The 26,261-nt window shown below is 39.7% G+C and overlaps 1 protein-coding gene across 1 annotated transcript in view; it reads left to right on the forward strand.

Annotated features, from left to right (window-relative positions):
- Positions 1-26,261, forward strand: part of LOC141990708 (musculoskeletal embryonic nuclear protein 1-like) — a 116,307-nt gene that overhangs the window by 77,870 nt on the left and 12,176 nt on the right. Inside the window, exons 5-8 of the mRNA XM_074958238.1 lie at positions 14,165-14,277; positions 16,109-16,186; positions 16,849-16,998; positions 21,322-21,429. Coding sequence (XP_074814339.1) covers positions 14,165-14,277; positions 16,109-16,186; positions 16,849-16,998; positions 21,322-21,429 — 449 coding nt within the window. The remainder of the gene's footprint in view (positions 1-14,164; positions 14,278-16,108; positions 16,187-16,848; positions 16,999-21,321; positions 21,430-26,261) is intronic.

A 26,261-nucleotide genomic window follows, 5' to 3' on the forward strand; every position in this document is an offset into this window, starting at 1 on the left:
ACGCTCTCTGAGAAGGAAGACAGGAACTGAAGAGGGTTCTTACACCAAATCTGTTGACTGGCTAATGATGAAGGTGACTCAGTAAACTGTAACCCACCCTTCTAGGAGGGGAGAGAGGCTACACTGAGGGTCACAGCAAGCCTCTGAGGCAACCACCTAGAGGCACAGAACCCCACGAGGCAAGGCTGGTGCTCTGGCATAACTGGTGTGAAAAGTAGGATTCTTGGTCGCAGCACGGCGGGGGGGGAAGGTGCACTGGGGAGTTGGTTGGTTTTTTTTTTGTTTGTTTTTTTTAAGGGTCAGCGTGCCCTCACCACAATGGAGGAATTGGTGAAAGCTCTGGTACAAGCCACAGCAGCCCAGCAGGAGGCTACGTGGATACAAGGGATGGCAGTGCAGGAATCTACCCAATTACAACAAGAAACCAATCAGTTGTTAGTGAACCAAGCCGCCCAAGATAGTGGACCAACTAAAGACCCTCTCCAACCAAACCCAAGGGCCCGGAGGGACACAAACTCCAAGGGCAGCAGGCTGTCTACCAGAAATGATGGCCAGGGATGACATCTCCTGTCTTTTGAAAGAATTGCTCAGCGTGAGGCGTGGCCACAGGACCAGTGGGCCAGTATTCTCACCTCTTTTCTGTGCGGAGAAGCCCGGAAGGCCTATTTTGATCTGCCTGCCGGGGATGCAGCTAGATACCCCGGCTGAGGACCGAGTTCCTGGCCTGATCAGGCATGATGGCAGCCATATGGGCCCAGAAGTTCCATGACTGGAAGTATCAGGAGAGCAAGCCACCAAGGTCTCAGCTGTTCGATCTGATGCGCCTTGCTCGGAAGTGGCTACGGCCTAAGGCATGCAGCTCAGAGAAAGTTTTGGAGACGTTGGTCATAGACCAATTTATGCGGAGACTACCGCAAGACCTTTGTACGTGGGTAGGCAAGCACAACCCATCCACCTACGATGAAACAGTCGTGCCGGTGGAGAGACAATTGATGGCCAGGGAATTGACCCATCTACCTAGGGAAGGCCCCATATGAGGCAAGCGACTAACGCCAACCCCAGGGGTTCAGGTGACCAGGGACCCTTAGGTGGAAGAAGAGAGAGGCCGAAGACCAGATGGGTCTCCAGGAGGACGGGAATGGATTGGGTGGGGGAAACCCCGAGGCTAAACCTCCTAATCTACAGGATAGGAGAAGCAATTATAGGTGTTACGGGTATGGAGAGCTGTGTTACGCATAGCAGCCCAGTGCCCCAACCTCGAAGAGCCCATGCAGTGTAATCTCGTGGACTGGAGTGGCCCATGCTCCCTCCTCAACCTTGTGGGGGTCGCAGTCACCCCCCACACATATACAAGGCCAGTAAAAGTGGATGGGGTAGAAACGGTGGTGCTCATAGATTCGGGAGCACTATCACCCTGATCTCAGGTAAACTAGTAAAGCTCAGCAAGTTAATGCAAACTAAATATACAGGGGTAACGTGTCCATGGGACTGTTAGCTACTACCCCATCATACCAGTAAAGCTAGAAGTTCAGGGAAATGTCACTAGGTGAAAGTAGGGGTGGTCCCACACCTCCCCTGTCCTGTGCTCATCAGAAGAGATTTTTCCCAGGTTTGGAAACTTGGGATGGGTGGGAGGAAGAGGAGCTCCCCGAACTGAGGGAGGCCTCCACAGCAGAATGTTCTCCCCCGGTGTTCATGGAAGTATCCCAGGAACTATTCCCTGCCCACGGGGGAGGCCGGAAGACAAAAAGGGAAAGAAGGGCTGCCAAGGCCTTGGGTACCCGAATCCTGCTACAAGGACAAAGGACCGCCTGTATAGACGAGCAGACTTGGGCTACTAAAAGGAAGGACCCCAAGACACAGGCAGGTTCAGAAACTGGTTCCAAACCCAACCCCACAGAGCCGGCTAGAGGGTAGAAGAAGATCCCTCAGAGTTCCAGCTCATAAGTCCCAGGAGGGCAACTTTTGGACGGGACCAGTGGAGGACTCAAGGTATAACAGTGCCAGGAAGGAGGTGGCCAAGATAGATGGGGTACCCGTAGCAGGAAAAACTCATACTTCATAATCAAGAAGGACCTCCTGTACTGGGTCGTGCGCATGCAGGACAAAAGGTACACCGCTCCTAGTACCCTGAAAACACCAGAGGGCAATATTAAACCTTCCCCGCAGTCACCTTTTTGGAGGACACCTGGGGGTGGAGAAAACCCAGGTGCGAATCTTACTCAGGTTCTTCTGGCCGAGGAGACATGAAGATGTCCGGCAGTACTACACCTCCTGTCCCGAATGTCAATTGCGCAGCCCTCCTCCACATCTAAGAGCCCCTTTGGTACCCCTGTCGATCATTGAAGTTCCATTTGAGCGGATCGCCATGGATCTAGTGGGGCTGCTAGAGAAGATGACCCGAGGCCACCAGTATGTGCTTGTCATCCTAGACTGTGCAACCAGGTATCCAGAAGCTATCCCCCTATGAAACACAGCCTCCAAGAGCAGTGCCAAAGAACTTGTGGAAATCTTCACCTGGGTAGGGCTACCAAAAGAAATCCTCACGGGACCAAGGAACACCATTCATGTCCAAGTTAATGAAGGACCTGTGTTTCCTGCTCCATGTCCAGACCCTGCGGACCTCGGTTTACCACCCACAAACCGATGGTCGGGTGGAAAGATTTAACCGGACCCTCAAGGCCTTGATAAAAAAAGGTGGTAAGCAAGGATGGGAAAGATTGGGACAACCTACTACCGTACCTCATGTTCGCCATCCATGAGGTTCCCCAAGCTTCCACGGCATTCTCCCACTTTGAGCTATTGTATGGACGCCACCCCTGAGGCATGTTGGACATACTCAAGGAAACTCGGGAGGAGGAACCAAGTGAAGGGAAGAACGTAATAGAGCATGTGCTACAAATGAGGGACCGGATAGCCTGGGTCACTCCCATAGTGAGGGAGCACCTAGAAAAGGCCCAAGAAGCCCAGCGAGCTTACTACAACTGTCAAGCCAAAGTTCGGCAGTTTCAACCTGGCGACTGAGTAGTGGCACTAGTACCCGTGGCAGAAAGTAAGCTATTGGCCCAGTGGAAAGGACCCTACGAAATAGCTGAACCTGTGGGGGCCGGGGTGGGGGGTGGGTTGTAAATTACAAGGTGCGACAACCGGGACATCGAAAACTAGAGCAAATATACCATGTCAACCTTCTGAAACCCTGGCATGCCTGAGAGGCATGTGCAGCTGTTCGAGAAGACCTGTACCCAGTGGACAAAATCCCTGAACAGGTGAGGGTGTGTCCCAATTTAACGCCAGTCGAGAAGAAGGAGGTATTTTGAGATGATCATCCAGATGTATTCTCGACAAAGCCAGGTCGCACAAACGAGACATATCACCACATCGTCACAATCCCTGGGGCCAGAGTAACAATGAGGCCCTACCAGGTACCAGCAGCCAAAGGAAGGAAATAAAAGCAGAAGTAAAACAAACACTGGAGATGGGGATCATCAAAGAATCCCACAGTCAGTGGTCCAGCCCGAGAGTGGTGTTGCCCAAACCTGATGGCACCACAAGGTTCTGCAATGACTTCCGCTGATTGACTGAGATATCCCAGTTTGATGTATAACCCATTCCTCGCATAGACAAACTAGTGGACCGTCTAGGTAATGCCTGGTATTTGATGACCCTAGACTTGACAAAAGGGTACTGGCAGATTCCCCTAGCCGAAGACGCAAAGGAAAAGATGGCGTTCTCTACACCAGAGGGTCTTTTCCAATACACTGTCCTTCCTTTTGGACTACATGGGGCCCCAGCTACGTTTCAGTGCCTCATGGACAAGCTATTATGCCCCCATGCCAGGTATGCTGCGGCCTACCTGGATGATGTGGTTATTCATACCCCAGACTGGGAAACCCACTTGAAGGTGGGGGCGGTCCTTGATACCTTCAGGTGAGCTGGCCTTATGGCAAACCCTGTCAAGTGCGCCATAGGGTTCACGGAGGCCAAATATGTTGGCTATGTGGTAGGAAAAGGTCTGGTAAAACCCCAGCTGAATAAGTTAGAGGCCATCCAAAATTGGCCCCAGTCAAGTCATAAGAAGCAGGTCCTAACATTCCTAGTGGTGGTGGGGTATTACCGGCGTTTCATCCCCCATTTTGCCACAAGGGCAAGTCCCCTAACGGACTTAGTGAAGGCCTGTGGCCCTGATCCAGTCAGATGGTTGGATGCAGCAGAGAGGGCATTCGCAGACCTACGGACTACCCTGTGCAATAACCCTGTCTTGGTAGCCCTGGATTTCACCATGGAATTCATCCTACAAACAGATGTATCCGAGGTGGGGCGAGAGGCCGTCCTCTCGCAGATGGTCAGGGAGGAGGAGCACCTAATACTCTACCTCAGCAGGAAACTCCTTCCGAGGGAACAAAAATATGTAGTGCTTGAGAGGGAGTGCCTCACTGTTAAATGGGCCATGGAAGCATAACGTTATTACCTGCTTGGGTGTAGGTTTGTCCTTGTAACTGACCAGGCCCCACTTCAATGGATGCAGTGAAACAAGGAGAAGAACTCCAGGGTAACCAGGTGGTTCTTGTCCCTCCAACCTTTCGTGTTCCACGTGCAACATAGAGCAAGGAGCCGCCATGGCAATGCCGATGGTTTGTCACGTGTGCACTTTATGTTGTCCCAAGCCGCCCAACCCCTTGCTGTTGAGCAGGGGGGAGGGATATGTGACAGACCCAGACCAGTTAGGTGCAGGAGTCTGGTAGAAGGAAACACACTGGATGAATAGTTTTCTGTTTCATGAGTGACCAGGGCAGAGGCTACCCCAGAGCAGTCAGGAAGGTGCTAGAAGCAATTAAGTCAGGCAGACTCCATAAGGCACCTGGAACCAATCAAGAACTGATTAGGAGCAATCAAAAGAAACAGACTAATCAGATCACCTGAAGCCCGTTTAAAACCATCTGGGAGTAGTTTAAAAGGAAGTCCTTCAGAGAGGCCGGCTGCTAGGAGCTGAGAGTAGGAAGATGTGGGAAAGCTGGGAGAAAAAAGGTGCGCAGTGAAAGACCCAGGAGAAGAAGTGTGGTCAGGTACCAAGGAGGATGCTAGGAGGGGCTGTTTGGGGAAGCAGCCCAGGGAAGGGCTATAGCTCTGGTAGTATAGGAAAACTACCTGTTTCTGCTGCCAATTCGGGTCCCTGGGCTGGAACCCGGAGAAGAGGGTGGGCCCGGGTTGCCCCCAGACCCGCTCCCCCCCCCCCGGCGCGCGCACACACACAGGGATTAAAGAGGGTTCTTACACCAAACTCGTTGACTGGTTGACGATGGTGACTCAGTAAGCTGTAGCCCTTGCCTCTAGGCGGGGAGAGAGGCTACATTGAGGGTCACAACAAACCTCTGAGGCAAACCCTAAGCACCTAGAAGCCCAGTACCCCCCGAGGCAAGGCCGGTGCTTTGCCACAATCCCTTTACAGTTTTTTAATTGGTTGCTGTACCTAGGGTATTACAAGGGAACACCTAATAAACAACTTTTTCCTTATTTAAAAAAACTTAAAACTCAGTTAGCGTGGCATACAATACAAATGGAAGCCTGTCTGCAAGGTATTACCCTTTTTGTAAAATATAAAGAAAACTTACTAGACAAAAAAAAATAGCTAGTCTTCTTCCAAAATATCCAACACAGTTTTGATTTTACAAGATCATTTTGTGTAGGTTGCAGTCAAAGATCAATTGAACTTGAAGCCTTAACTTAACTAAGCCACCCACATTTAAAGATCAAGGATTGGGAATCTTCTAGCCAAGTTTCAGAGCTAACACTCAGTACAGATGCTTTACAAATAATGTAGAAAAGAATTATGCATGGTTGAATACATAATTTTTAATTAAATTAAATTCTCTGTGCTTTAACACAGAATAACAGCTTTTGGAAAAGTACTGTAACTACCATTATGATTTTTTTAAAAAAACAGGTGATTAATGAAAAGGCGCACAAAAAATTAAATGACCTTGTGAAATACAAGTGTCAGGAGACTTATGAATTTTATGACTAACTCCAAACAAAGGGTTTTCTAGTGGTAAATCCTAACATCAGATGTTTATAATAGAAATGCTGCCAAGCTCACAGCACAGTGGGACAACATAGTGGTTCTGCAATAAACCCATTCTTAGATTGAGTTGATCTGTGTCCTTTAGGCTTCCTGTAATGGTGGTTCACGCTCTCAAGTCCCTAGATACTTTGAAGCATTGGTCTTAATTGACTTCTCAGTGCAGTTATACTTGAAATTTTATTACATATGGAGTATTTCTAGACACAACTATTTAGTACTAAAGAAAACTTGCAATTCAGTTACATATTCACACTGTAAATCATACCCTATTTTGCCTATTTAAAATTCCAGAAAGGCCCTTTATTTTAATATGCAACACATTTTTTCTTGTATTTTGGACATGCATATACCACATGGCAAATCTTCACAAAAGAGAACCTGTGCCATTGAAATAAGCCTCACCTTAGGTTTTGATGTTGAAGGAAAGAAATTTTTTCTACCTAAGTACTTGTATCTAACTTGGGAAACCCAGCTCACCTCTGTAACCCCAGTGACATTACTGGGATTGTGTTGATGTAACAGAAGTTAGAACTCCATCCTCCAAAGTTTAGTAGTAATCCCTCTTAGGACTTAACACCTTAAATATCTACTAGCCAGCATTTCTTGTTTGTGAATATTTCCAGAAATTAGTCAGTATGTTGATATACATGGGTATATCAACATTCTCTCCATTCATACACCCACTTTTCAGGTATGCACATCACTGAACTAGCTCCATACTTTCTATTGAAACAAGAATACCTAATTGAGTTGTGGTTGTTAGGCATCTGATTTTTGTCAGAAACACCTTTGTTCAGTTGTACTCTCCCCCTTAAGTTTTAACTGAACTGCTTTTGTGTCCTAGAAGAATACACTCATGATGAAGTCACATCTCTTCTGAAAAAGTAAGCAACTTAGCGGTCACCTAGACCTGAGTAGGATCAAAAGTTTCAGTCCCTTGGGTTGAGCTCATGGCCTCTAAGTCAAGGCCTTTCTGCCCACATAGTCACTGATAACTATAGTCTCTCTTAAGGGGACACGCTCAACTTATTTTTCAAACTGAAATATCATTGTTGACCTACTAATGTTACAAATAACTAAGCTTACTGTAGTTCAAAGAATTAGGGAGAGAGAAATCTCTCTCTACTTTCTGCATCTGGTAGTACTTGCTATATATTCATTGTCACTATTTTCCCTTGTGTAGTCAGTCAGTTTCTCCTATTTCAAACAAAGACTTTTTTAAAATCGGAAACTATTATTCAAAACCATAAAAGTTGGTGGGGAGAATTCCTCAAACTACTTTTAACTCATTTTGTAAATTCTGTACATTTCAAGTTAGCGTATCCCTTTCAAAAACAATTTTTACTTCATCATTTTTAGGCATCTATAGCCATGTTCCTCAGATCAGGATAACTAACTAACCATCATTTTTATCTGTCCCATTGTGGAACCAGGACCATTTCAGTATATCGTTGTCATTCACATTTAATTTCATTTAGGAAAACTAAGAGTGCTTCTCGTCAAATTCGTTTGTCAGGCAGTTCTTCTCCAACTGGGTACCTATAACTGATGCCTGCAATAATCTGATTATCTTTTAGTTCAGGTAGCTCTTAAAAGAAGTTTCTGATGACTTTCTGTGTTTAAGCTTTTGCATCTTTTTATTCATGTGCATCTCATCTGTTTTCTTGCCCTGTGATTCCTAATGTTGCAAGTTGACAATCATTTTTTCCAGATCCTCTGAATTTAGTTTGTCTTTTGTACTAAGCTATCATAAGTGCCATTACAAAAAAATTGTACTGTAAACAACTATTTCTGTTGATATGGTGGAAACATTCTGTATGTAGTTAACTAGTTGTTACACCTGAAAAATTATTATTGTTGTGCAAATAAGATTTGATTCCTTTAACTCAGCTAGTCATTGTATGCTTGGATATTTTTGTCCATAATGAAGGTAGAGTGATGTTCCCACCGAACATTTTGGTGACATTTTAGAAAATGTTTTTAATCTTAATGACAAAGCATTTGGTCTACAATTTGTGGTCTTAATGTGGAAGAAACGTAAAACCTCTCTAAAAAGGATAAATCACATGTCTGTTTAAAAAAAACTGATTACATAAATATGAACTAAACTGCACTCAGTAGTTAGTGTCATGTATTTTTAATGTTCAAAGGTAAATTTAAGAAATTTGAACGTATATTTTTCACACACAAGCTTATTGGGGGTCTCAGATTTTCCTACTAAAAATCCTCTAAGGGAGACCTAGAACTGTGAGCAAGAACCTCGATATTTTACTGAAAGATTTCTCTGGAGGTAGGCAAAGGAACTTCTTTCCTCTGAAGAGGATGTTTTCATCTTGATTGCAAGTATAAATAAAAACCAGGGCTCTCTTCTCTGCCTGAACTGACTAATGACACTGTCCTCTGCTGTTTGTATTTCTAGAAACTATATAATCATTCTCATGTTAGTTCTTGCTATGAGATCATCTGCTTTCTTAGCCCTGTTACTTGATCCCTCGTGATTCGTTACCTGAGATGTCCCACAGAAATAGCACTCCTACTGCTTTTATTGACAGTCTGTCTTTATATGGAGGATAGTTTTAAGAAAGGACTGATAACAGAATTTTTTATGTTCAGAAGTGGCTACTGTTTATACAGCAGATTAGATGTGTATGGTGCTTTATAAATAAAACTGCATGACTATGCCCGAAGAATAGTTACTCATTGTAGTTTTTCAATCTTAACATTCTCTGTGTTTTCAAATACAGTAAGTTAGAAGTCAAGCTTTTAATATGAAATAAATGTAAAGCACAAAACCATTTAGAATTCATTTGAGCATAAAAGGGCGGGAGAAACAGCTGAAATTCACACTGAGAAGAACCTATTCCTGTATCTCAAGTACCAAAATGTTCTCCCCATCCTTGTGATGTTATACTTCTTAAATTGCTCTGAATAGACAACAGGTGTCTAGAATAATTTAGTAAAAATGACCATGTTTCTAACTTAAATCTTATCCCGTTGTCTCTGCTTGCTTTAACTTCTTAGCCTGCAAAGCACTCCAGTGTGTTCAGTAAATCAAACTATAATTTGATTTACTCTAGTTATAATTTGTGTTCTTCAGAGTATGTTGATGTTACAGGTAACTACCACTTCTGTTAAAATGTGTTGGTTTATTTAAGGAGATCTTCCTAATTTAATATATACACCATTGATTGTAAGGTAGTTTTTTTCCTTTCTCTTCTGTGGAGTTGCATGACATAGGTTTTGTAATGTTGTCAAATCCCTGAAGCAAACCAGTTCTCTCTTTCTACAATCAGTTTGTGTTCTTTTATTCTCTCCACAAGCAAATTAAATTGATCTTATCCTAACCCTTATAGATAAATACTGAATTTGCTTGTTGCTCATTGCTCTTGAGATGTGTGACTTGGTAATACTGTGTTGCAGGATAGCAGTGAGATGCACTGCCAGAGATGGGTAGGGAGTTTGTGATTAGTCTGCTTTTTGTTATTTCTCTTACTAGCATTGTTAATAACCCTTCACTTTCATAAGCATCAAATTAATTGTTTTAATGATTAAAAGGAAATGTGGCCCCATATCATATGGTAATGTTCTACTCCTTCCCATGACTGAGAATTCTACAAAGGCATAGTTGTCTGTATCGGGAGGAGCCTTGCATTGTAAAGAGCCACACTTCTGGCTCGGTAATTAGTGGTAGCATTGTTACTCAGATGTTATCAATTCAAACTATGTACCTACGACCAAAAAACCAGACACGTAGAACTGGAAGGGCCCTTGATAGATCTAGCCAGTCCCCTGCACTCTAATCAGGACTAAGTAATAATTAGACCATTCCTGAGAGGTGTTTGTCTAATCTGTTCTTAAAATTCTCCAATATCGGAGATTCCACAACTTTCCTAGGTAATTTATACCAGTGCTTAACTACCCTGACAGGAAGTTTTTCCTAATGTCCAACCCAAGCCTCCCTTGCTGCAATTTAAGTGCATTGATTCTTGTTCTATCCTCAGAGGTTGAGAACAGTTTTTCACCCTCCTCCTTGTAACAACCTTTTATGCACTGTACTTGAAACACAAAGATAATGTTAAGATTGAAAAACTTTCCATATTTTAAACCTCAGATCCTACCTCATTTTATATGTTAATGTTAAACAGCAGTCTATTTTGCTCATACACAGATACATTGTATATCTAGGGCATCCCAAGTATCCTGCCTAGCACACTAGATTATTTAGAATCTTTATAAAACTACAGTGAAAGTTAGGGCCAGTGTTCAAAGACTAAGACTCTCTCTCCCCATAACCCTCAAAATCTTCATTCACTCCACACATCTGCTTATCCCACTCCCCAGAAATAGCCTGCAGGGAACAGATGGATATGACCTGACAGTCAACAGAATTCACCAATAAAGGAAGCAGATTACTCAGTGCAGGGACCCTTCCAGTTAAACCAAAGGGTAATGTGTTCATTTTAGTTGATTTCAAATGCTATTGCCAGGTGGGGAAGTGCAGATTTCCCACAGTCTCATAAATATACCTTGAATAGGAGGGGTGAGAGAACAGAACCCTATGATACGCTACATGAAACAGCCTGGAGTAGATGAGCACTTACCTAACACTACCATCTGGAGCCTATCCTTGTGAATAGAGCCATTGCAAGAGTGACTTGCCCATGGCAGTGTCTGCAGCCACGTCAATACCTCAGTCAAGATTACTCAAGGCCACTGATCAACCTAAAAGAATGAGTATGTGCACTTTATTTTCATTCATCAGCAGGAGACTCAGCCAGAGAAACTGTGCAGTATCTGTTCCATACCTACATCTAAAAGCAGGTGAACAGAATAAAAAAAAAATCTGAGGACTCAAAATATTGCCACAGTTGTGACACCACCTTCTCTAGAATCTTCACCAAAAAGAGAACATTACCATAGGGTCTCCACTCAGCAAGATTATCAACAATAAGAGAGTGCCATCAGACCTCGATTTTTCTAGTTTAACACTGAACTGTATTTTATATACCAGTCTAGGGTATTAGCCAGGACTTGTTCTTTCCCCTAGCTCTGAAAGCAATGCCATTATTCTGGTTTTCTCATCTAAATGGCACAAATGCAAGTGTTTTGTTCAGACAATGGAAATATTACTCTCTCTAAATGTATCCATTTGTTCCTAGCCCTGGAGCCTCCAGAAATAAGAGTGAGATCATCATAAAATAGGTTTATGCTTTTCTCCTAGTCTACCTCGGAACAGGTCAATGAATTATTTTAACTTAAAGAAAAGGAGTACTTGTGGCACGTTAGAGACTAATAAATTGGTTAGTCTCTAAGGTGCCACAAGTACTCCTTTTCTTTTTGTGAATACAGACTAACACGGCTGCTACTCTGAAACTTATTTTAACTTGAATCTTTAAGGCTCTATCTCTTGTGGGGAATGGGAAGAAAAGCTGGTTTCTCTCCATTCTAGTTCAGTGCGGTTTCTGTGAGCTCTCATCTACCTTGATGGGTCACTAAATCTGATTCATTTCAGATGCTCTTAGTGGAAAAGCAGTAGATATGAAAAGTCATCTCTTGGATATATGAGCATTGTATTTTAGAATTTTCTTTTTATACAAGTGGTTTCCTTGCTATTGATAAACTGTCAGATACTGTCCACAAATTCAGTTTTCTGTTTTCAAGCTTTCCCAAGAAAATGTTTGACTACATGTCATTGTTTAGGACTTAGGTGTTTGTATTGTTTTTTTTTCAGATGATGTTATACACTATCTGTATTAGTCTATAATAATTAGTAGTAAATCTGGCTCTGCTTCTTTCAGGCAGCAAGAATTTTTACTGGCTTCATAGCTTGTTTTGCATAACTTCTTTACATTATACAGAATATTTAAATTCTGAGGGCCTGCAAGATGTTTTTAGGGTCAAAATAAATTACTATTGTCACAGGTCTTGAAAAATGTTAAGAATTCTAGAGCTCCATACTTAGTGTGTTTTTTAAACCACTTTTCTGGGTTGACTTTTAATTTGAGTTCTTTCCTCATCTTTGAAAATGTAGATAATCAAGAAAATTTTCTGCGTAACTTTCTAGAGGACATGTAGTAATATTATTTTTTTCCATGAAATCCATAATTTTAAAACTATTTCTATAATAAAGGTGAAAGATAGTTTTGAAAGTTTGACAGACCATATCCAAAACTGAGTCAGATTTAATTTATTAAATGCAGCCGGGTTTCAAAAGTCTGCCTCTCATCTGTCCCTAAATAGTTGCATTTCCTAACTGTGACATCAAATGCCAGCACTTTTTTTTTACCACTAGTAGGTTTTTATTATTTATGTTAACTATTACCAAGGTTTTGTGTACTCTGAGGTATAATGGTATCAAATTCCATGGTGTGGAATCAGAGTACATGGGATCCTGATTTCAATTGCTGTAACTTTCAAAATTTAGAGACCCCAGAATGGATTATAAAGCCTCAATAGCAACTCTGTGTCTCAGCTATAATTTTGTTTTTTTCATAGCAGTTATATAGCGAAGGAAAAATTAGAAAATACTAATAAAAGAAAAGTTTGAACGGCTGGGAATTCATTGTTAATTTCAGTCTTAACTCAAACCCCACATCTCTGGAAAATTCATAGTTACATGGCAGACGGAGAAACATGATCTGGGGAACCTTCACTCAGAGTTTTCAAACTTTCAGATGTTGGGTCTGTATAACTGAAGCCTTACATTACCAAAAATAAACACCTTAAAACCAGTATATTCAAATTGTAGCACTCTAGGAACATCTCCTGGTGAAATTTTTCTGGGAAAAGCTGGTCTAGTCTGAAAAATCAATTTCTGCCTGCTGTGGAATTTCAAGAGCAAAGTGTAAAACTCAAGACTATTTGCTGTACATCTTTCACTAGCTTTCTGGAAAAAGACGTAGCCATGGTCCATTCTGCATTACAGCTGTATAAAGGCATTTGAATTTCCATTGCACTTTATTCACAGACTTAAATATTAAGCCATATTTGATGCTCTAAAAGTTGTTTGTTGAAAGTGAATGGTGAAATCTGTAGAAAAACTTCTTTTGTTTTAAATGAAGTGTTAGTAAAGCACTTCTGAGCTGTCAAATTTTGGTGATATTGTGATGCTGGTTAAAATTCACCTGACTGTTTTGTCAGGCACTTCACTCTTATCTCAGCTGCAACCAGGTATTTTCAGTTATGCTGTAGTTATATCAGGCTATATACTTTGCTCTGGAATTAGAACTGTCATACAAATATTCCAACAGAAAATCGATAATTTGCTTGGTATTCATTATACAGTACGTTACCTGGGGTACAGCAAAATTATTTCACTTTTTATGATTTACATTAATCAGTGCAACGAAGATATATCCTGATGAGCTTGCAGGAAGCTCTGAACAAAATTAAAATTTTGAAGGCTACTCATTCTCTTGTAATCTGTTGCAGTTTTTGCCATAATTACCATCAGCTAGTCATGGTTGCTGACATTTGTATAAGATACCTATATATCCAGGATGGCAAAAGCACAAATGCAGGAATATTCTAACTTTTTTAAAAGGTTATCTATGCTAGAGCAAGATACACAATACTTGGCTGCTGCAGTGTACGTTTTCTTCCTTAGAAAACATCATTATTTGCCAAAATGGCAAATAATTTGTAGCAACTAGCTTTATGGAAAAGTGAAAATCTCCTGAGATGTAAGCTAATTCTGTGTTTTATCTGCTGAGTTCAATAATGTGTACTAAAGCAAACTGTAACAAGGTACTCCCTAACTAAACAAAAGGTGCTCTTATGTTCAGTTTATTAATTTATATCTTTTTTGAGATTTCTAAAGTAAAAAATTTCTAAAGCACAAAAATTCGGACTCATCAGGGAAGGCAACTTCTTCATCCAAGCAAAGGGATGTCAATGAATGTTGTTGCTATTGAGAAATATCATTAAGCTGCTTTTCAATGGCAATCACTTATCAAATATTTCATTTTACTTTGGTTTACTAAGTTTTTCTCCCTTGTCTAATTTTGCTTTTGTTTTTCTTAAACATGTGCTAAGTCAAGTGACAGTGGGCTAAATTGGTGTATTAAAGCTTTGCTTTTTTTGTAGGTGACCCGCTGCAGTGCAGTGCTTGGGTGGGACAGTGTGCACTGTACATAGTGATCATGATGTTTGAGAAAACCATCATCATTATAGTCCTCCTAATACCTCAATGGAAAGAGGTTTGAGTCTTTATAGTATTTTTACAGTTAAATGAATTGCAGATAGATGCCAGAAAGTGATAAACTGTTAATTCTATTTAATCCAAAAAGACTAAGGCTATCATGCAAGCTATGTAGAGGTCCACAGTTGGTGCTACTTAACTGTTGCCTGTGATAATGGAGTGTCCTGATACACTAATTGGATTTCACTGGTGACAATGCTTCCATTCTATTTTGAATTTAGTAGGTATTGCATCGTGTACAATATAAGATCACATGCTCACTTGAGGTACCTAAAAGGAGACCGAGTGCATCAGCCTTTCTTTTAGTTAAATTACAGCCCTAACTTTAAACCTATTGTGTATTCTTTTCCACAGTTTTAGAGAATCTCCCCTAAATGTTCATAATAGAACATTCGTACATTTTTGTAGTAAAACCTTAGTAATTCACACTGCAATAAAAGACACATTGCTGAGTTACTGAATTAAAAAAATCTGCCAGTAAGCAAACAATAGTCAGTTTCTGCAGCACAAAGTGTATTTTGAACCTTTCTACAGGTAAAGTATAGCTTAGCTTCAATTTATGCTAATACTATTAGTTATACTGGTAAGTGTGTGGCAGTATATTCAGTAAACATAATGAAGTTGCAGTAATGAGGAATGACTCCCAGGCTGAGATCTGTATGAAAGATAACAACATTGTAAGTGACCTGATTTATAATCTAAACATGACAGTACTTACCTGGAGCAGCAGAAGTCACTATAATGTATTGTAATTCACCTTTAAAATGTCTTTGTTTTATAAAATATTTTAACTTCTGCATCCCACGTCCAGATATTTAACTTTAAAACCGCAGCATGTGTTTGTAAGCAATTTTCCAAGATATTGGTTCTTCCAGTCAAAGCTTTCTGGAAAAAAGGTTCAGTGGATATTTGACTCTAGCCTGTGCTTTGTTTTTCTTGGTCAAACCTCTTTTCTGGCCACGGTTAGTTCAACTGCAGGAAGCACATACATCATCTTGGACATGTCGCTAATAGAATCTTTCATCTCAATGTAGAATCAAGTGGGAACCACAAGTCCACACACTTTTAAAGGGATAATTTATAATTTTGTCTATAATTGATAAAGCATTTTATATAACTGAACTGTGGAATAAGTGTCAGGTAGGTACGAGATGGATTGTCTGGTTTAGTACAGCATATGCAATTTAACATTCAAGATGATTACTCATAGCAGTTAGAGCTGAATAACCCCTGTAAGGTGTTCTAAACCAGGGGTTCTCAAACTGGGGTGTTGCGAGCTGTCAGCCTCCACCCCAAACCCCACTTCACCTCCAGCATTTATAATAGCGTTAAATATTTTAAAAGTGTTTTTAATTTAGAAGGGAGATTGTACTCAGAGGCTTGCTGTGTGAAGGGGGTCACCAGTACAAAAGTTTGAGAACCACTGTTCTAGACCATCCCTGTAGAATAAAACAGGATTTTTTTACACTTTATTTTATAGTATTCTGACCAGTTTATTTAAATCTCCAAGTGATGGGGCTTCAAACATTTTCCTTGGGATTATAAGGTGATTAATTTGTCAGATAGTATCTGGTTGCTTCACCTACCCACAAGTCATCACATTCCTTCTGTAGTCACAAATTAGTGGGATGGCGGATTGTTTTCAGTCAGCCCCACATGTTTACTAAATGCAACAAACAAATGCTTCCTTGACAAAATTATATTCCTTTCCTATGAAACTGTCCTTTCTAATTCATCTGGCTACCAGCCTAATACTTTCTGTAACACTTTCTAACCCAGCTGCATGCACATACTGTTGTGGTCTGAATTTGATCTTTTTCTTTTCACAGGTAGCTTTATTGAATCCCATAGAGAACCCCCAGTTGGAGCTGGCTATCGTCATGCTGATAGTTCCCTTCTTTGTTAATGTTAGTACAACTGTACGCTTTTCAGAGATAGTTGACTTGTGTTCCCCCCCCCCCCATCCCCTTCTCCATCTGTTAAAATTAATCCGTACCACACGGTGCCTTGGTGATATCTTAGTGTTACAAGTCTTCAACTCCTCTGTGTGTGTGTGTGTGTGTGTGTGTGTGTGTGTGTGTATAAAATGTGATTATGTACTTACGTATCTATAAAATCCATAATCAGCAATGCCATTGGGCACAGAAATGGTGCACAGAATGCCCAGTGTTGAATGTACTATTCAGATACTGTTGTACCAGTTAGAAAATTCCAGTTAAATTTGGTTTATTTAGGAAAGCATTAATTTATGTTTGGAGTGCCAAAAAATATCATCCCATTGAAGTGCCCTAGACCAAGCAAGACTATCTATATGTCAAGATTAAGAGCTAATAAAAAATGCCCACTAAGCAGCAGCTTTTTTCTTATTGGTGCAAGAGCTGGAAATAGGGCAGCTATGTTTCAGGGGGGTATATGTTAGATCATGTGACTGGATCTGTACAGGATTTTGCCGTATTTGGCCAAATCCCACTTAGTACAACTATTCCCTAACTCCATTCCAAGGTCTGAATGACTAACACATATACTGGTCTAAAGAAAACCTGAACTGTGAATTTTCCCCTGTTAACAGGCATTAATGTTCTGGGTGGTGGATAACTTTCTTATGAAGAAAGGGAAGACAAAAGCTAAACTCGAAGAAAAGGAAGTGGGACAAGATTCAAGGAATGGAAGTAAAGTCCGATACAGGAGAGCAGCATCACATGAAGAGTCAGAGTCAGAAGTATGTAGATGCACCACTTGCTGTACCTGAGTCAACTCCCTTCCTTTTGACTTACAATACTATCTTAGGCTTGATTAGTTTTGTACTAAATTTGCTTAGAGCCCTTTTTCGTAAGACCTCATTGAATAAATCGGTACTGCTAATTCACTTCTCTTATTGACCTTTTACAAGGCTGCTGATGTTTTTCCTGGGGTACGAGACCTTTCAAAAGGATTGTTTTTAGATCCTGTGGTGTCAGATAATTCAGTTAACAGTGAACTACAGCTTTAATGTGGCTATTTTATAAGGATATTGTATATCTAAAAATGGTTTCTCAGATTTGTTAAAACAGACATTTCATCTGTTATGATAATCTTACACATTTGAACAATAGATGAGTATCAGGTTGGGGGTTTTTTTGTTTTGGTTTTGTTTGTTTTTGAGGGTTGGTGAGGTTAAAGAGTCTACAGCAGTTTTAAAACCATATCTAGTCATTAGTGTACAGCATTATACACTACAAAGAAGTGCCATGGCAGCTTCCCCATTCAATGTTGCAAATAACCTTGATTTGACTTTAAACAACTGTGATAGGGTGAGAACATCATTCTCTCAGTTCTGTTCTCAATCTCTCCTTATCCGAAGAGCTTAATTAAGGTGGATCAGAAATGTTCCTTTTGATTGCTACCCACTAAAAGAACTTAACCATGATGAAAGACCATTCAGCTGAAGCATACAGCTGTGTAAGAGCCATTGCTATATCTGGTACAGCTCTCTAGTTCCATTTTTCTGTGGAATATGATACTTTCAGTAATTACGCTGAAAGTGAAGGGGCCAAAAAGTCAATTTTTGTAACTTCCCTGCTTTCAAGATAATCTTCCTTAAAATTCTGTTAAGCACTTTTTGCTTTGCATAAGGACAAGCAGCTTCCTTGAGTATATGAGCACTTCTGTTACTATTGTTTAATATCCATTATCAGTAGTAACTCTTTTTTGTTTAGTAGATAAAACTGTCACTGAAAGATGGTCAGAGAATCTGTCTGCCCACAAGTGGAACATTTGTGGGATCCCAGTGTACCACAGGTCCCACTATTCAGTGCTTTCTTCAGTCAAATGACCTTTCTTTAAGATCAGATAACACCTGTAGACTTTATGGGCCCATATGTCTATTAGAGATGAAGATGGCTGCAGTCTTCAATTTCTGCAAATGTGTTCATGGCAAATTGCTTAAACTGCTCTTGGTTAAAACACATTTGGGGCACCCTGATTTATTTCTTGCATAGAAGGTGAAGTACGAAAAAGCATTTTGATGTTTGAAAGTTACTTTCTAATTAGGGCTGTTAAGCAATTAAAAAATAATAGAACACCATTTATTTAAATATTTTTGAATGTTTTCTACATTTTCAAATATATTGATTTCAATTACCACACAAAATACAAAGTGTACAGTGCTCACTTTATATTATTATTTTTGATTACAAATATTTGCACAGTAAAAAACAAAAGAAATAGTATTTTTCAACTCACCTAATACAAATACTGTAGTGCAATCTGTCATAAAAGTTGCACTTACAAATATAGAATTATGTACAAAAAAAACTGCACTCAAAAATAAAACAATGTAAAATTTTAGAGCCTACAAGTCCACTCAATCACTTCTTGTTCAGCCAATCACTCAAATAAACAAGTTTGTTTACATTTGCAGGAGATAATGCTGGCCCCCCCCCCCATTTCTTGTTTACAACGTCATCTGAAAGTGACAACAGGTTTGCATGGCACAGTTGTAGCTGGTGTTGCGAGATATTTACGTGCCTGAAGATGCACTAAAGATTCATATGTCCCTTCATGCTTCAACCACCATTCCAGAGGACATACATCCATGCCGATGACGGGATCTGCTTGATGATGATCCAAAGCAGTGCGGACCAGCGCATGTTCATTTTCATCATCTGAGTCAGATACCACCAGCAGAAGGTTGATTTTCATTTTTGGTGGTTCAGTTCTGTAGTTTCCACAGCGGAGTGTTGCTCTTTTAAGACTTCTGAAAGCATGGTCCACACCTCATCCCTCTCAGATTTTGGAAGGCACTTCAGATTCTCAAACCTGGGGTTGAGTGCTGTAGCTATCTTTAGAAATCTCACATTGGTACCTTCTTTGCATTTCGTCAAATCTGTGAAAGTGTTCTTAAAATGAATATGTGGTGGGTCATCATCTGAGATTGCTATATCATGAAATATATGGCAGAATGTGGGTAAAACAGAGCAGGAGACATACAGTTCTCCCCCAAGGAGTTCAGTCACAAATTTAATTAACACATTTTTTTTAACGAGTGTCATCAGCATGGAAGCATGTCCTCTGGAATGGTGGCCAAAGCATAGAATGATAGAACTGGAAGGGACCTCGAGAGGTCATCTAGTCCAGTCCCCTGCACTCAAGGCAGGACTAAGTATTATCTAGATCATCCCTGACAGGTGTTTGTCTAACCTGCTCTTAAAAATCCCCAATGATGGAGATTCCACAGCCTCCCTAGGCAATTTATTCCAGTGCTTAACCACTCTGACAGTTAGGAAGTTTTTTCCTAATATTCAACCTAAACCGCCCTTGCTGTAATTTACGGCCATTGTTTCTTGACCTATCCTGAGAGGTTAAGAATAATTTTTCTCCCTCCTCCTTGTAACAACCTTTTATGTACTTGAAAACTGTTAGCATGTCCCCTCTGTCTTCTCTTCTCCAGACTAAACAAACCCAATTTTTTTCAATCTTCCCTCATAGGTCATGTTTTCTAGACCTTTAATCATTTTTGTTGCTCTCCCCTGGACTTTCTCCAGTTTGTCCACATCTTTCCTGAAATGTGGTACCCAGAATTGGACACAATACTCCAGCTGAGGCCTAATCAGTGCAGAGAAGAGCGGAAGAACTACGTCTCATGTCTTGCTTACAATACTCCTGCTAATACATCCCAGAATGATGTTTGCTTTTTTGCAACAGCGTTACACTGTTGACTCATACTTAGCTTGTGATCCACTATGACCCCCCACATCCCTTTCTGCAGTACTCCTTCCTAGGCAGTCATTTCCCATTTTGTATGTGTGCAGCTGATTGTTCCTTCCTAAGTGGAGTACTTTGCATTTGTCCTTATTGAATTTCATCCTATTTACTTCAGACCATTTCTCCAGTTTGTCCAGATCAGTTTGAATTTTAATCCCATCCTCCAAAGCCCTTGCAACCCCTCTCAGCTTGGTATTGTCTGCAAACTTTATAAGTGTTCTCTCTATGTCATTATCTAAATCATTGATGAAGATATTGAACAGAACCAGACCTAGAACCGATCTCTGCCAGACCCCACTCGTTATGCCCTTTCAGCATAACTGTGAACCACTGATGAGTATTCTCTGGGAACAATTTTCCAACCAGTTATGCACCCACCTTATAGTAGCTCCATCTAGGTTGTATTTCCCTATTTTGTTTATGAGAAGGTCATGCGAGACAGTATCACAAGCCTTACTAAAGTCAAGATATACCACAACTACCACTTCTTCTCTTCCCCCCCACCCCACCCCCCCCACATCTCCAAGGCTTGTTACCCTGTCAAAGTAAGGGTCATGAAGGGGCATACAAATGTTTAGCTTATCTGGCATGTAAATACCTTGCAATGCTGGTTACAAAAGTGCCATGCAAATGCATGTTCTTACTTTCAGGTGACATTGTAAATAAGAAGCAGGCAGCGTTATGTCCCGTAAATGTAAACAAACGTGTTTCTCTTGGCAATTGACTGAATAAAAGGTAGGACTGAGTGGATTTGTAGGCTCTAAAGTTTTACATTGTTTTGTTTTTTGAGTGCAGTTATGTAACAAAAAAAAATTGTAAGTTGCACTTTGATGATAAAGAGATTGCACTTCAGTTCATGTATGAGGTGAATTGAAAAATTCTATTTTTATAGTGCAAATATTTGTAATAAAAATAAGTGAGTATTGCAAACTTTGTCATCTGCGTAATAAAAATCAATATATTTGAAAATGTAGAAGAACGTCCAAAATATTTAATAAAGTTAAATTGGTATTCTGTTGATTAACGGTGCGATTAAAAGTGCAATTAATCACAATTTTTTGAGTTAAACATGTAAGTTAACTGCGATTGATCGACAATCCGATTTCTAATGTAATACGTCCGACAGGCAGTGACATGAAACCTAACAAATCCAAAATTCTCCTGTTTTAATAAAGCCTCTTTTCTTAAACATTGAATAATTGGGCATCTTACTAGAATAAATTATTTAAAATAGATTCAAAGGAGAAAAAATAGAGATTGAATCTTATTTGAAACATGCTATTTATATTTCTGTTTTTAGATCCTTATTTCAGCAGATGATGAAATGGAGGAGTCAGAAGTTGAAGAGGACCTACGGAGACTGACTAACTTAAAGCCTATTAAGAAGAAGCATCGCTTTGGGCTGCCTGTATGATGCATTCCTGACCTGTGTATTTGCAGGTTTCGTGACATAAGCTTCCTGGTCAGTGGATTTTCACTTTGCAACAGCATCACTTTTTTCCTACTAACAGTTACTCAACAACAGGTCTGTGATTAGGATGCAGGTAGTTTGAAGCATTCCAGTTCAGTTGCACTACAGAAACACTGACCAAATATGCAAGAGCGTCTTTTCATCATTTGTGGAAACACCGCATTGTTAGGGACCAGACACTAAAATGGTTTGTATCTGACACTTCAGAGAAGACGACAGAAAAACAATTATTCAGTGTCGACTCACTTATGGTTCCTGAGTGATTCAGTGCAAGACATTCTGGGAAAAGGCATCGGGGTTAACTAAGTGGAACCAGTGTGTTTTATTACTAAAACTGGCATTTGCAACATATTAATTCCTAGAGCAGAATAGTTTTATGGTTACAAGCTGTAACTTAATGTTATTTTTTTAAGTACATGTTTACTTCCTACAAGGTACCTATGGAACTAATAGGCAGAACAAAGATTTTTTTCAAGTCTCCTCTAACCTATTTGACTATTTTATATTTAAGTTATATTTTCATACTGTTATATTTAAGGATTCTCTTTGTCAGAGAAAAGGACACTATTCCCTTTTTTTGTGTGGAAAAAGATCAAAAGATTTGCAGTGAAGTTCTCATTCGTCCTTGTCACTTGATTAAGATAAGGCAAATGATGTTGTTACAAAGGGAAAAGCTTTCTTTCACTGTTGAAACCACCAAATGTCCACTAGAAATGTAGCCCCAAGTGTGGTTTTGGCAACGTCATTTAAGAATAGTGTTTTGTAAAATGGAGATGTTCTCTGCATATTTGGCAATATGCACTTTAGCAGATAAAGAAAACACATTTTTCTGATAGTTTCCTCATCTGTGAAATGAACTTCTAAGGATGACTTCATCAATATTTGTCTCATAAGAACTTGAAAATCTCTGATTGTACCTCTCAACTATTCCAAAGGAGGCAGAACATTCCCTCTTTACATTTCTTACATGGGATCTAGCACACGAGACACTGATCTGATTAGAGCTCTTAGCACTACCTTAATACATATAGTTCTTTCTTTGGGTTGCATTTTTACTTAAGATTTTTTCCATTTAAATATAAATGTGTAGTGCTGATCTTTAGTAACAATACTTCATTTGAAGGCTTTAAAGCATATTTCCCCAGTGCACACATTCCTTAATTCCTCCAAAAAAGCCTACTTGTTTCTCCCTTTCTCTATCTGGAATAAAACTGAGAGGTACTATGCACCTGTTACTACGTTTAAGATGTCTGTGGCTTTCAGTGTCGTCTTTCCGGGGTTAATGAAAACATATCTGCTGGTGTTGAACCCTTGTAGACCTGTTTTCAGTGACCTCCTGTTCCTTTGTGTATTTCCCAACTGTTCCAACAGCTTTCTTTGATTCAATTAAGCCTTGTGTAGGATGAGGTGATGCATCAAAAAGATGGCAAAGATCAGAAATAAGTTGCAAATCTGGACATCAGATGCGTTCCAAGCCTTAAAAAAACCAAACAAGTTCACTGGAAGACAGCTCAGAACTTTTTAAAGATTTTTTTAAATTTTGTATATATTTAGTAGGTCTTAATGTGGTATGTTACTAATACTGCTGAAGTGGGGTCGGTAGACCTTCGGAAATACTGTGTGCTCCCTTGCTTACCTTCACTATTCAAATATTTGTTTACAGCTTGGCTATTGAGGTAAACAAAATGTCCTGGGACTTCTTCTGTATATCTCAATCTGTCCAGCTGACTAAAAGGGACATTTTACCAAACCTGACATTTGAGCTAGCTGGAGCCCCCCTCAATCACTGGTACTGTGTGTTAAAACATAATATTTGCAATAAGTTAAATGCTAATGTTTTTCTTACACTAAATCTAGAAACTAAGGGAAACAGACACTTGCCTAATTTGAGTTTCTCTGAAGTATGAAGTAGGGAAGGGTCACTAATCAATGTTGCCTCCCAATTTATTAGCTTACCTTTTTCAGTAAATGTTTCATCTTTTTTGATTTAAGCCTTGTCTGAGTATAGTACAATCAGGCAGGTTCAACCTCCCCAGTACAGTAGTTTAAGCAATTCACTTCAATGCACAGTATATCTACTACAGCTTTGCCACTCCCACGGGAATTAAGAACTAGTCTCCTTTGTTCACAAACTTCGGTATTTTTAGTCAGGAGCTTGAGAGGATTTGCCTAGGCCTTGTTCTATTTGAGGTAATGAAATAAAACAGATGATGCTTTCTTTATTCCACCATATTATACTTACCTATCCTCTTTAGTCATTAGGGATCATTTGAACAGCACACAAATCATGAGCTTTATTTTTTTGCTTCCTGTGTTCAAATTATGCAGAATATCAAAATGAGCTTTGTTTCTAGTTTCAAGTTTAGTCTGTGAACCATCAAATGGCCTTAATCATGTAAAATAAGCTTCTTTTGTACAGACCTCATATTTACTGTCCAAGTAAAGATAGTATAAAGCACCATATAGCCGTTTTCTTCAGATTGTTTTAAGGGTAAAAATGCTTTTTTTCCCTTTTTTTTTTTTCTGAAGTGCTTCAATACCTCTGAGTTGAGATTTATATTGTATTGTTTTGTAACAGGACTTGTGACATAGTGAAATTCTATTAGCCAAAGACTCTCAAGCATTTCACATTCCCACAGTCATAACATGGAAAATGAATACCTTTTATTAGAAAGGTTGTTTGAGCATTAATTTTGATATAGTCCCTCTCTTTAATACTAGACTCTTAAAGTTCCCCCAGGTGACAGCAAGATGTTACATTTTTGCTCATTAGTTTTCATTACCCTTTCAAAAAAGAAAAGGAAAATGTTAAATTATTTCCCTGTTTGCAAAAGTCTTAACTGAAAAAATGAATTCATGCAGTAGTTAAAGTTTATACATTCTTCTTTGAAGCCCAGACATATAACATCTAGTGCTTCACTGTTCGAGTATTTTGGCAGTACAGTTTAAGAGAAACTATTCTATAATGAGTTGATATGATGATGATTTGAAGTCCTGGAAGCACATATGTGATTCTCCTCCAAATGTTAGTCTGCTGTGGCAAATCCATCCTTTAAACAACTCACAATAGGTTTAATTCAGACTGTACTTATAAAAGGTAGTGATTATGCCATTATTTGTTCGTTTAAAATAAGCTTGTGTATAAATAAAAGGGATTCTAACTTTAAATGTATACTTGAGCAGAAATTAGAAATATTGGAGGTCAAGATTCACCACAACTTGTCAACCTTACAACACATGAACCGGTTATATCTGCGCTGTGATATGTCATCATCTAATATGTGGTCTTAAAGTTCTGGCTTTAATGCATTCAGTTCCCCTTGTCCTACTTTATGTGGTAAAATGCTGTATATTAATGTTGCTGACTAAAATGTGCTATAGCTTTTCTTCAGGGAAAACTCATACTTGTTGAGTTGTGAACTTAACTAAAACAATGCAAAGTGTTCCAGAGGTTTCTAACAACTGTATGCACAGTTTCCAGCTGTGCCTGGTGGGGGAAAGAATGTTCAGCATTAGCAGTGAAGGGTTGAGTATCTTAAGGAATTTCTGCTATTGTCTGCAACGTGCTGTGCTTTTTGCAGCACCAAAAGTAGTGAAAGTGAACAAATCCAGCCACATCAGGTCAAAGCAGCTCTAAAGCACAGCTGTGCAACTTTTTTTTAGACAATATGTAGTCTCCATTTCAATGACTGAAAATGACTACTATGGTTTTACAAAGTAAAACTACACTATCTTTAAAAAAGGGACTCTTTTTTGTAATTGGGTTTTTGTCTTGCCTGGGTATGTCTCAAATTGAACTTTGGGTTTATTTGTTTACAAGTAAATTGGGAGTAGAGCTTATGTCAGCAAACAATGACTGAAATCTGCTGCCCTCTGTTTGAACCATATTGTTTAATCAGTGGTGTTACATTAAAGTTTAAGGGTATATGATGTAAGGGTACTTACATTGTATAATGGTTTACAATAAAGTTTGACTTATTACAGATTTTTACATGTGTTCTGTGCTCCCTTATTATGTTTAAAATGAATGTACTTATTAGCTGTATTCCGTGTGCCTTTATGTTGATTACCTTCTGTTCTGGCACACATTTTGTTGTTTAGAGTTTAAGCACTGAACTTCAGATCTGCTGGTATTAGTTTTTGCTTCTGCATTGGGATTAGTTTCAGGATGTTGACACATCTCAATATCCATTTTCCAAGGAGAGACAAGACATGTTAGATTACAAATTTTGTTTTATGTGCAAATGTCATACATATTTAAAATTTCTCTCAGAGTTGCACTTACAAGGTGCAAAGGTAGTTGTGTTCCCTGTGGTGTTCTTCACAGATTTTGCCTTGAGTGCACACCCATAGATATGTTATATGTCATGAAATAATCAAAATGAATTTTTCGGTATACTCCCTGTGAAGACGTACGGCTGGTTCTGCCCCCCAGCTGTCAGCCACTAAAGTATGTATTGTAACAGAGCTGTGGACTTCAGACAGAAATGTCAGTTACTGGAATCAGGGGAATGCCCCGCCTCCTGAACTTGAGTCATGTTTTATTTGCCTCCACAGTGACCAGTGGTTCAGCCAGAGCTTTTTGGAGGCAAATTTCAATCTTATTGAAAATTTCTGACTAATTTGGCTGAATTTGTCCATCTGTCCCCTTGGCTCCACCTTGGAGGTGTTTGCAGTGGCTGATGCGCCTGTAGGCTTCAGGAAGCAAACTCAGCAGAGAATGCCAAAAGATAAAAAGGAAAGAGCTGTCTCTTGCTTCACGCCTTTGT

This window comes from Natator depressus, chromosome 7 (assembly GCF_965152275.1).
Source record: "Natator depressus isolate rNatDep1 chromosome 7, rNatDep2.hap1, whole genome shotgun sequence".
Lineage (NCBI taxonomy): Eukaryota > Metazoa > Chordata > Testudines > Cheloniidae > Natator > Natator depressus.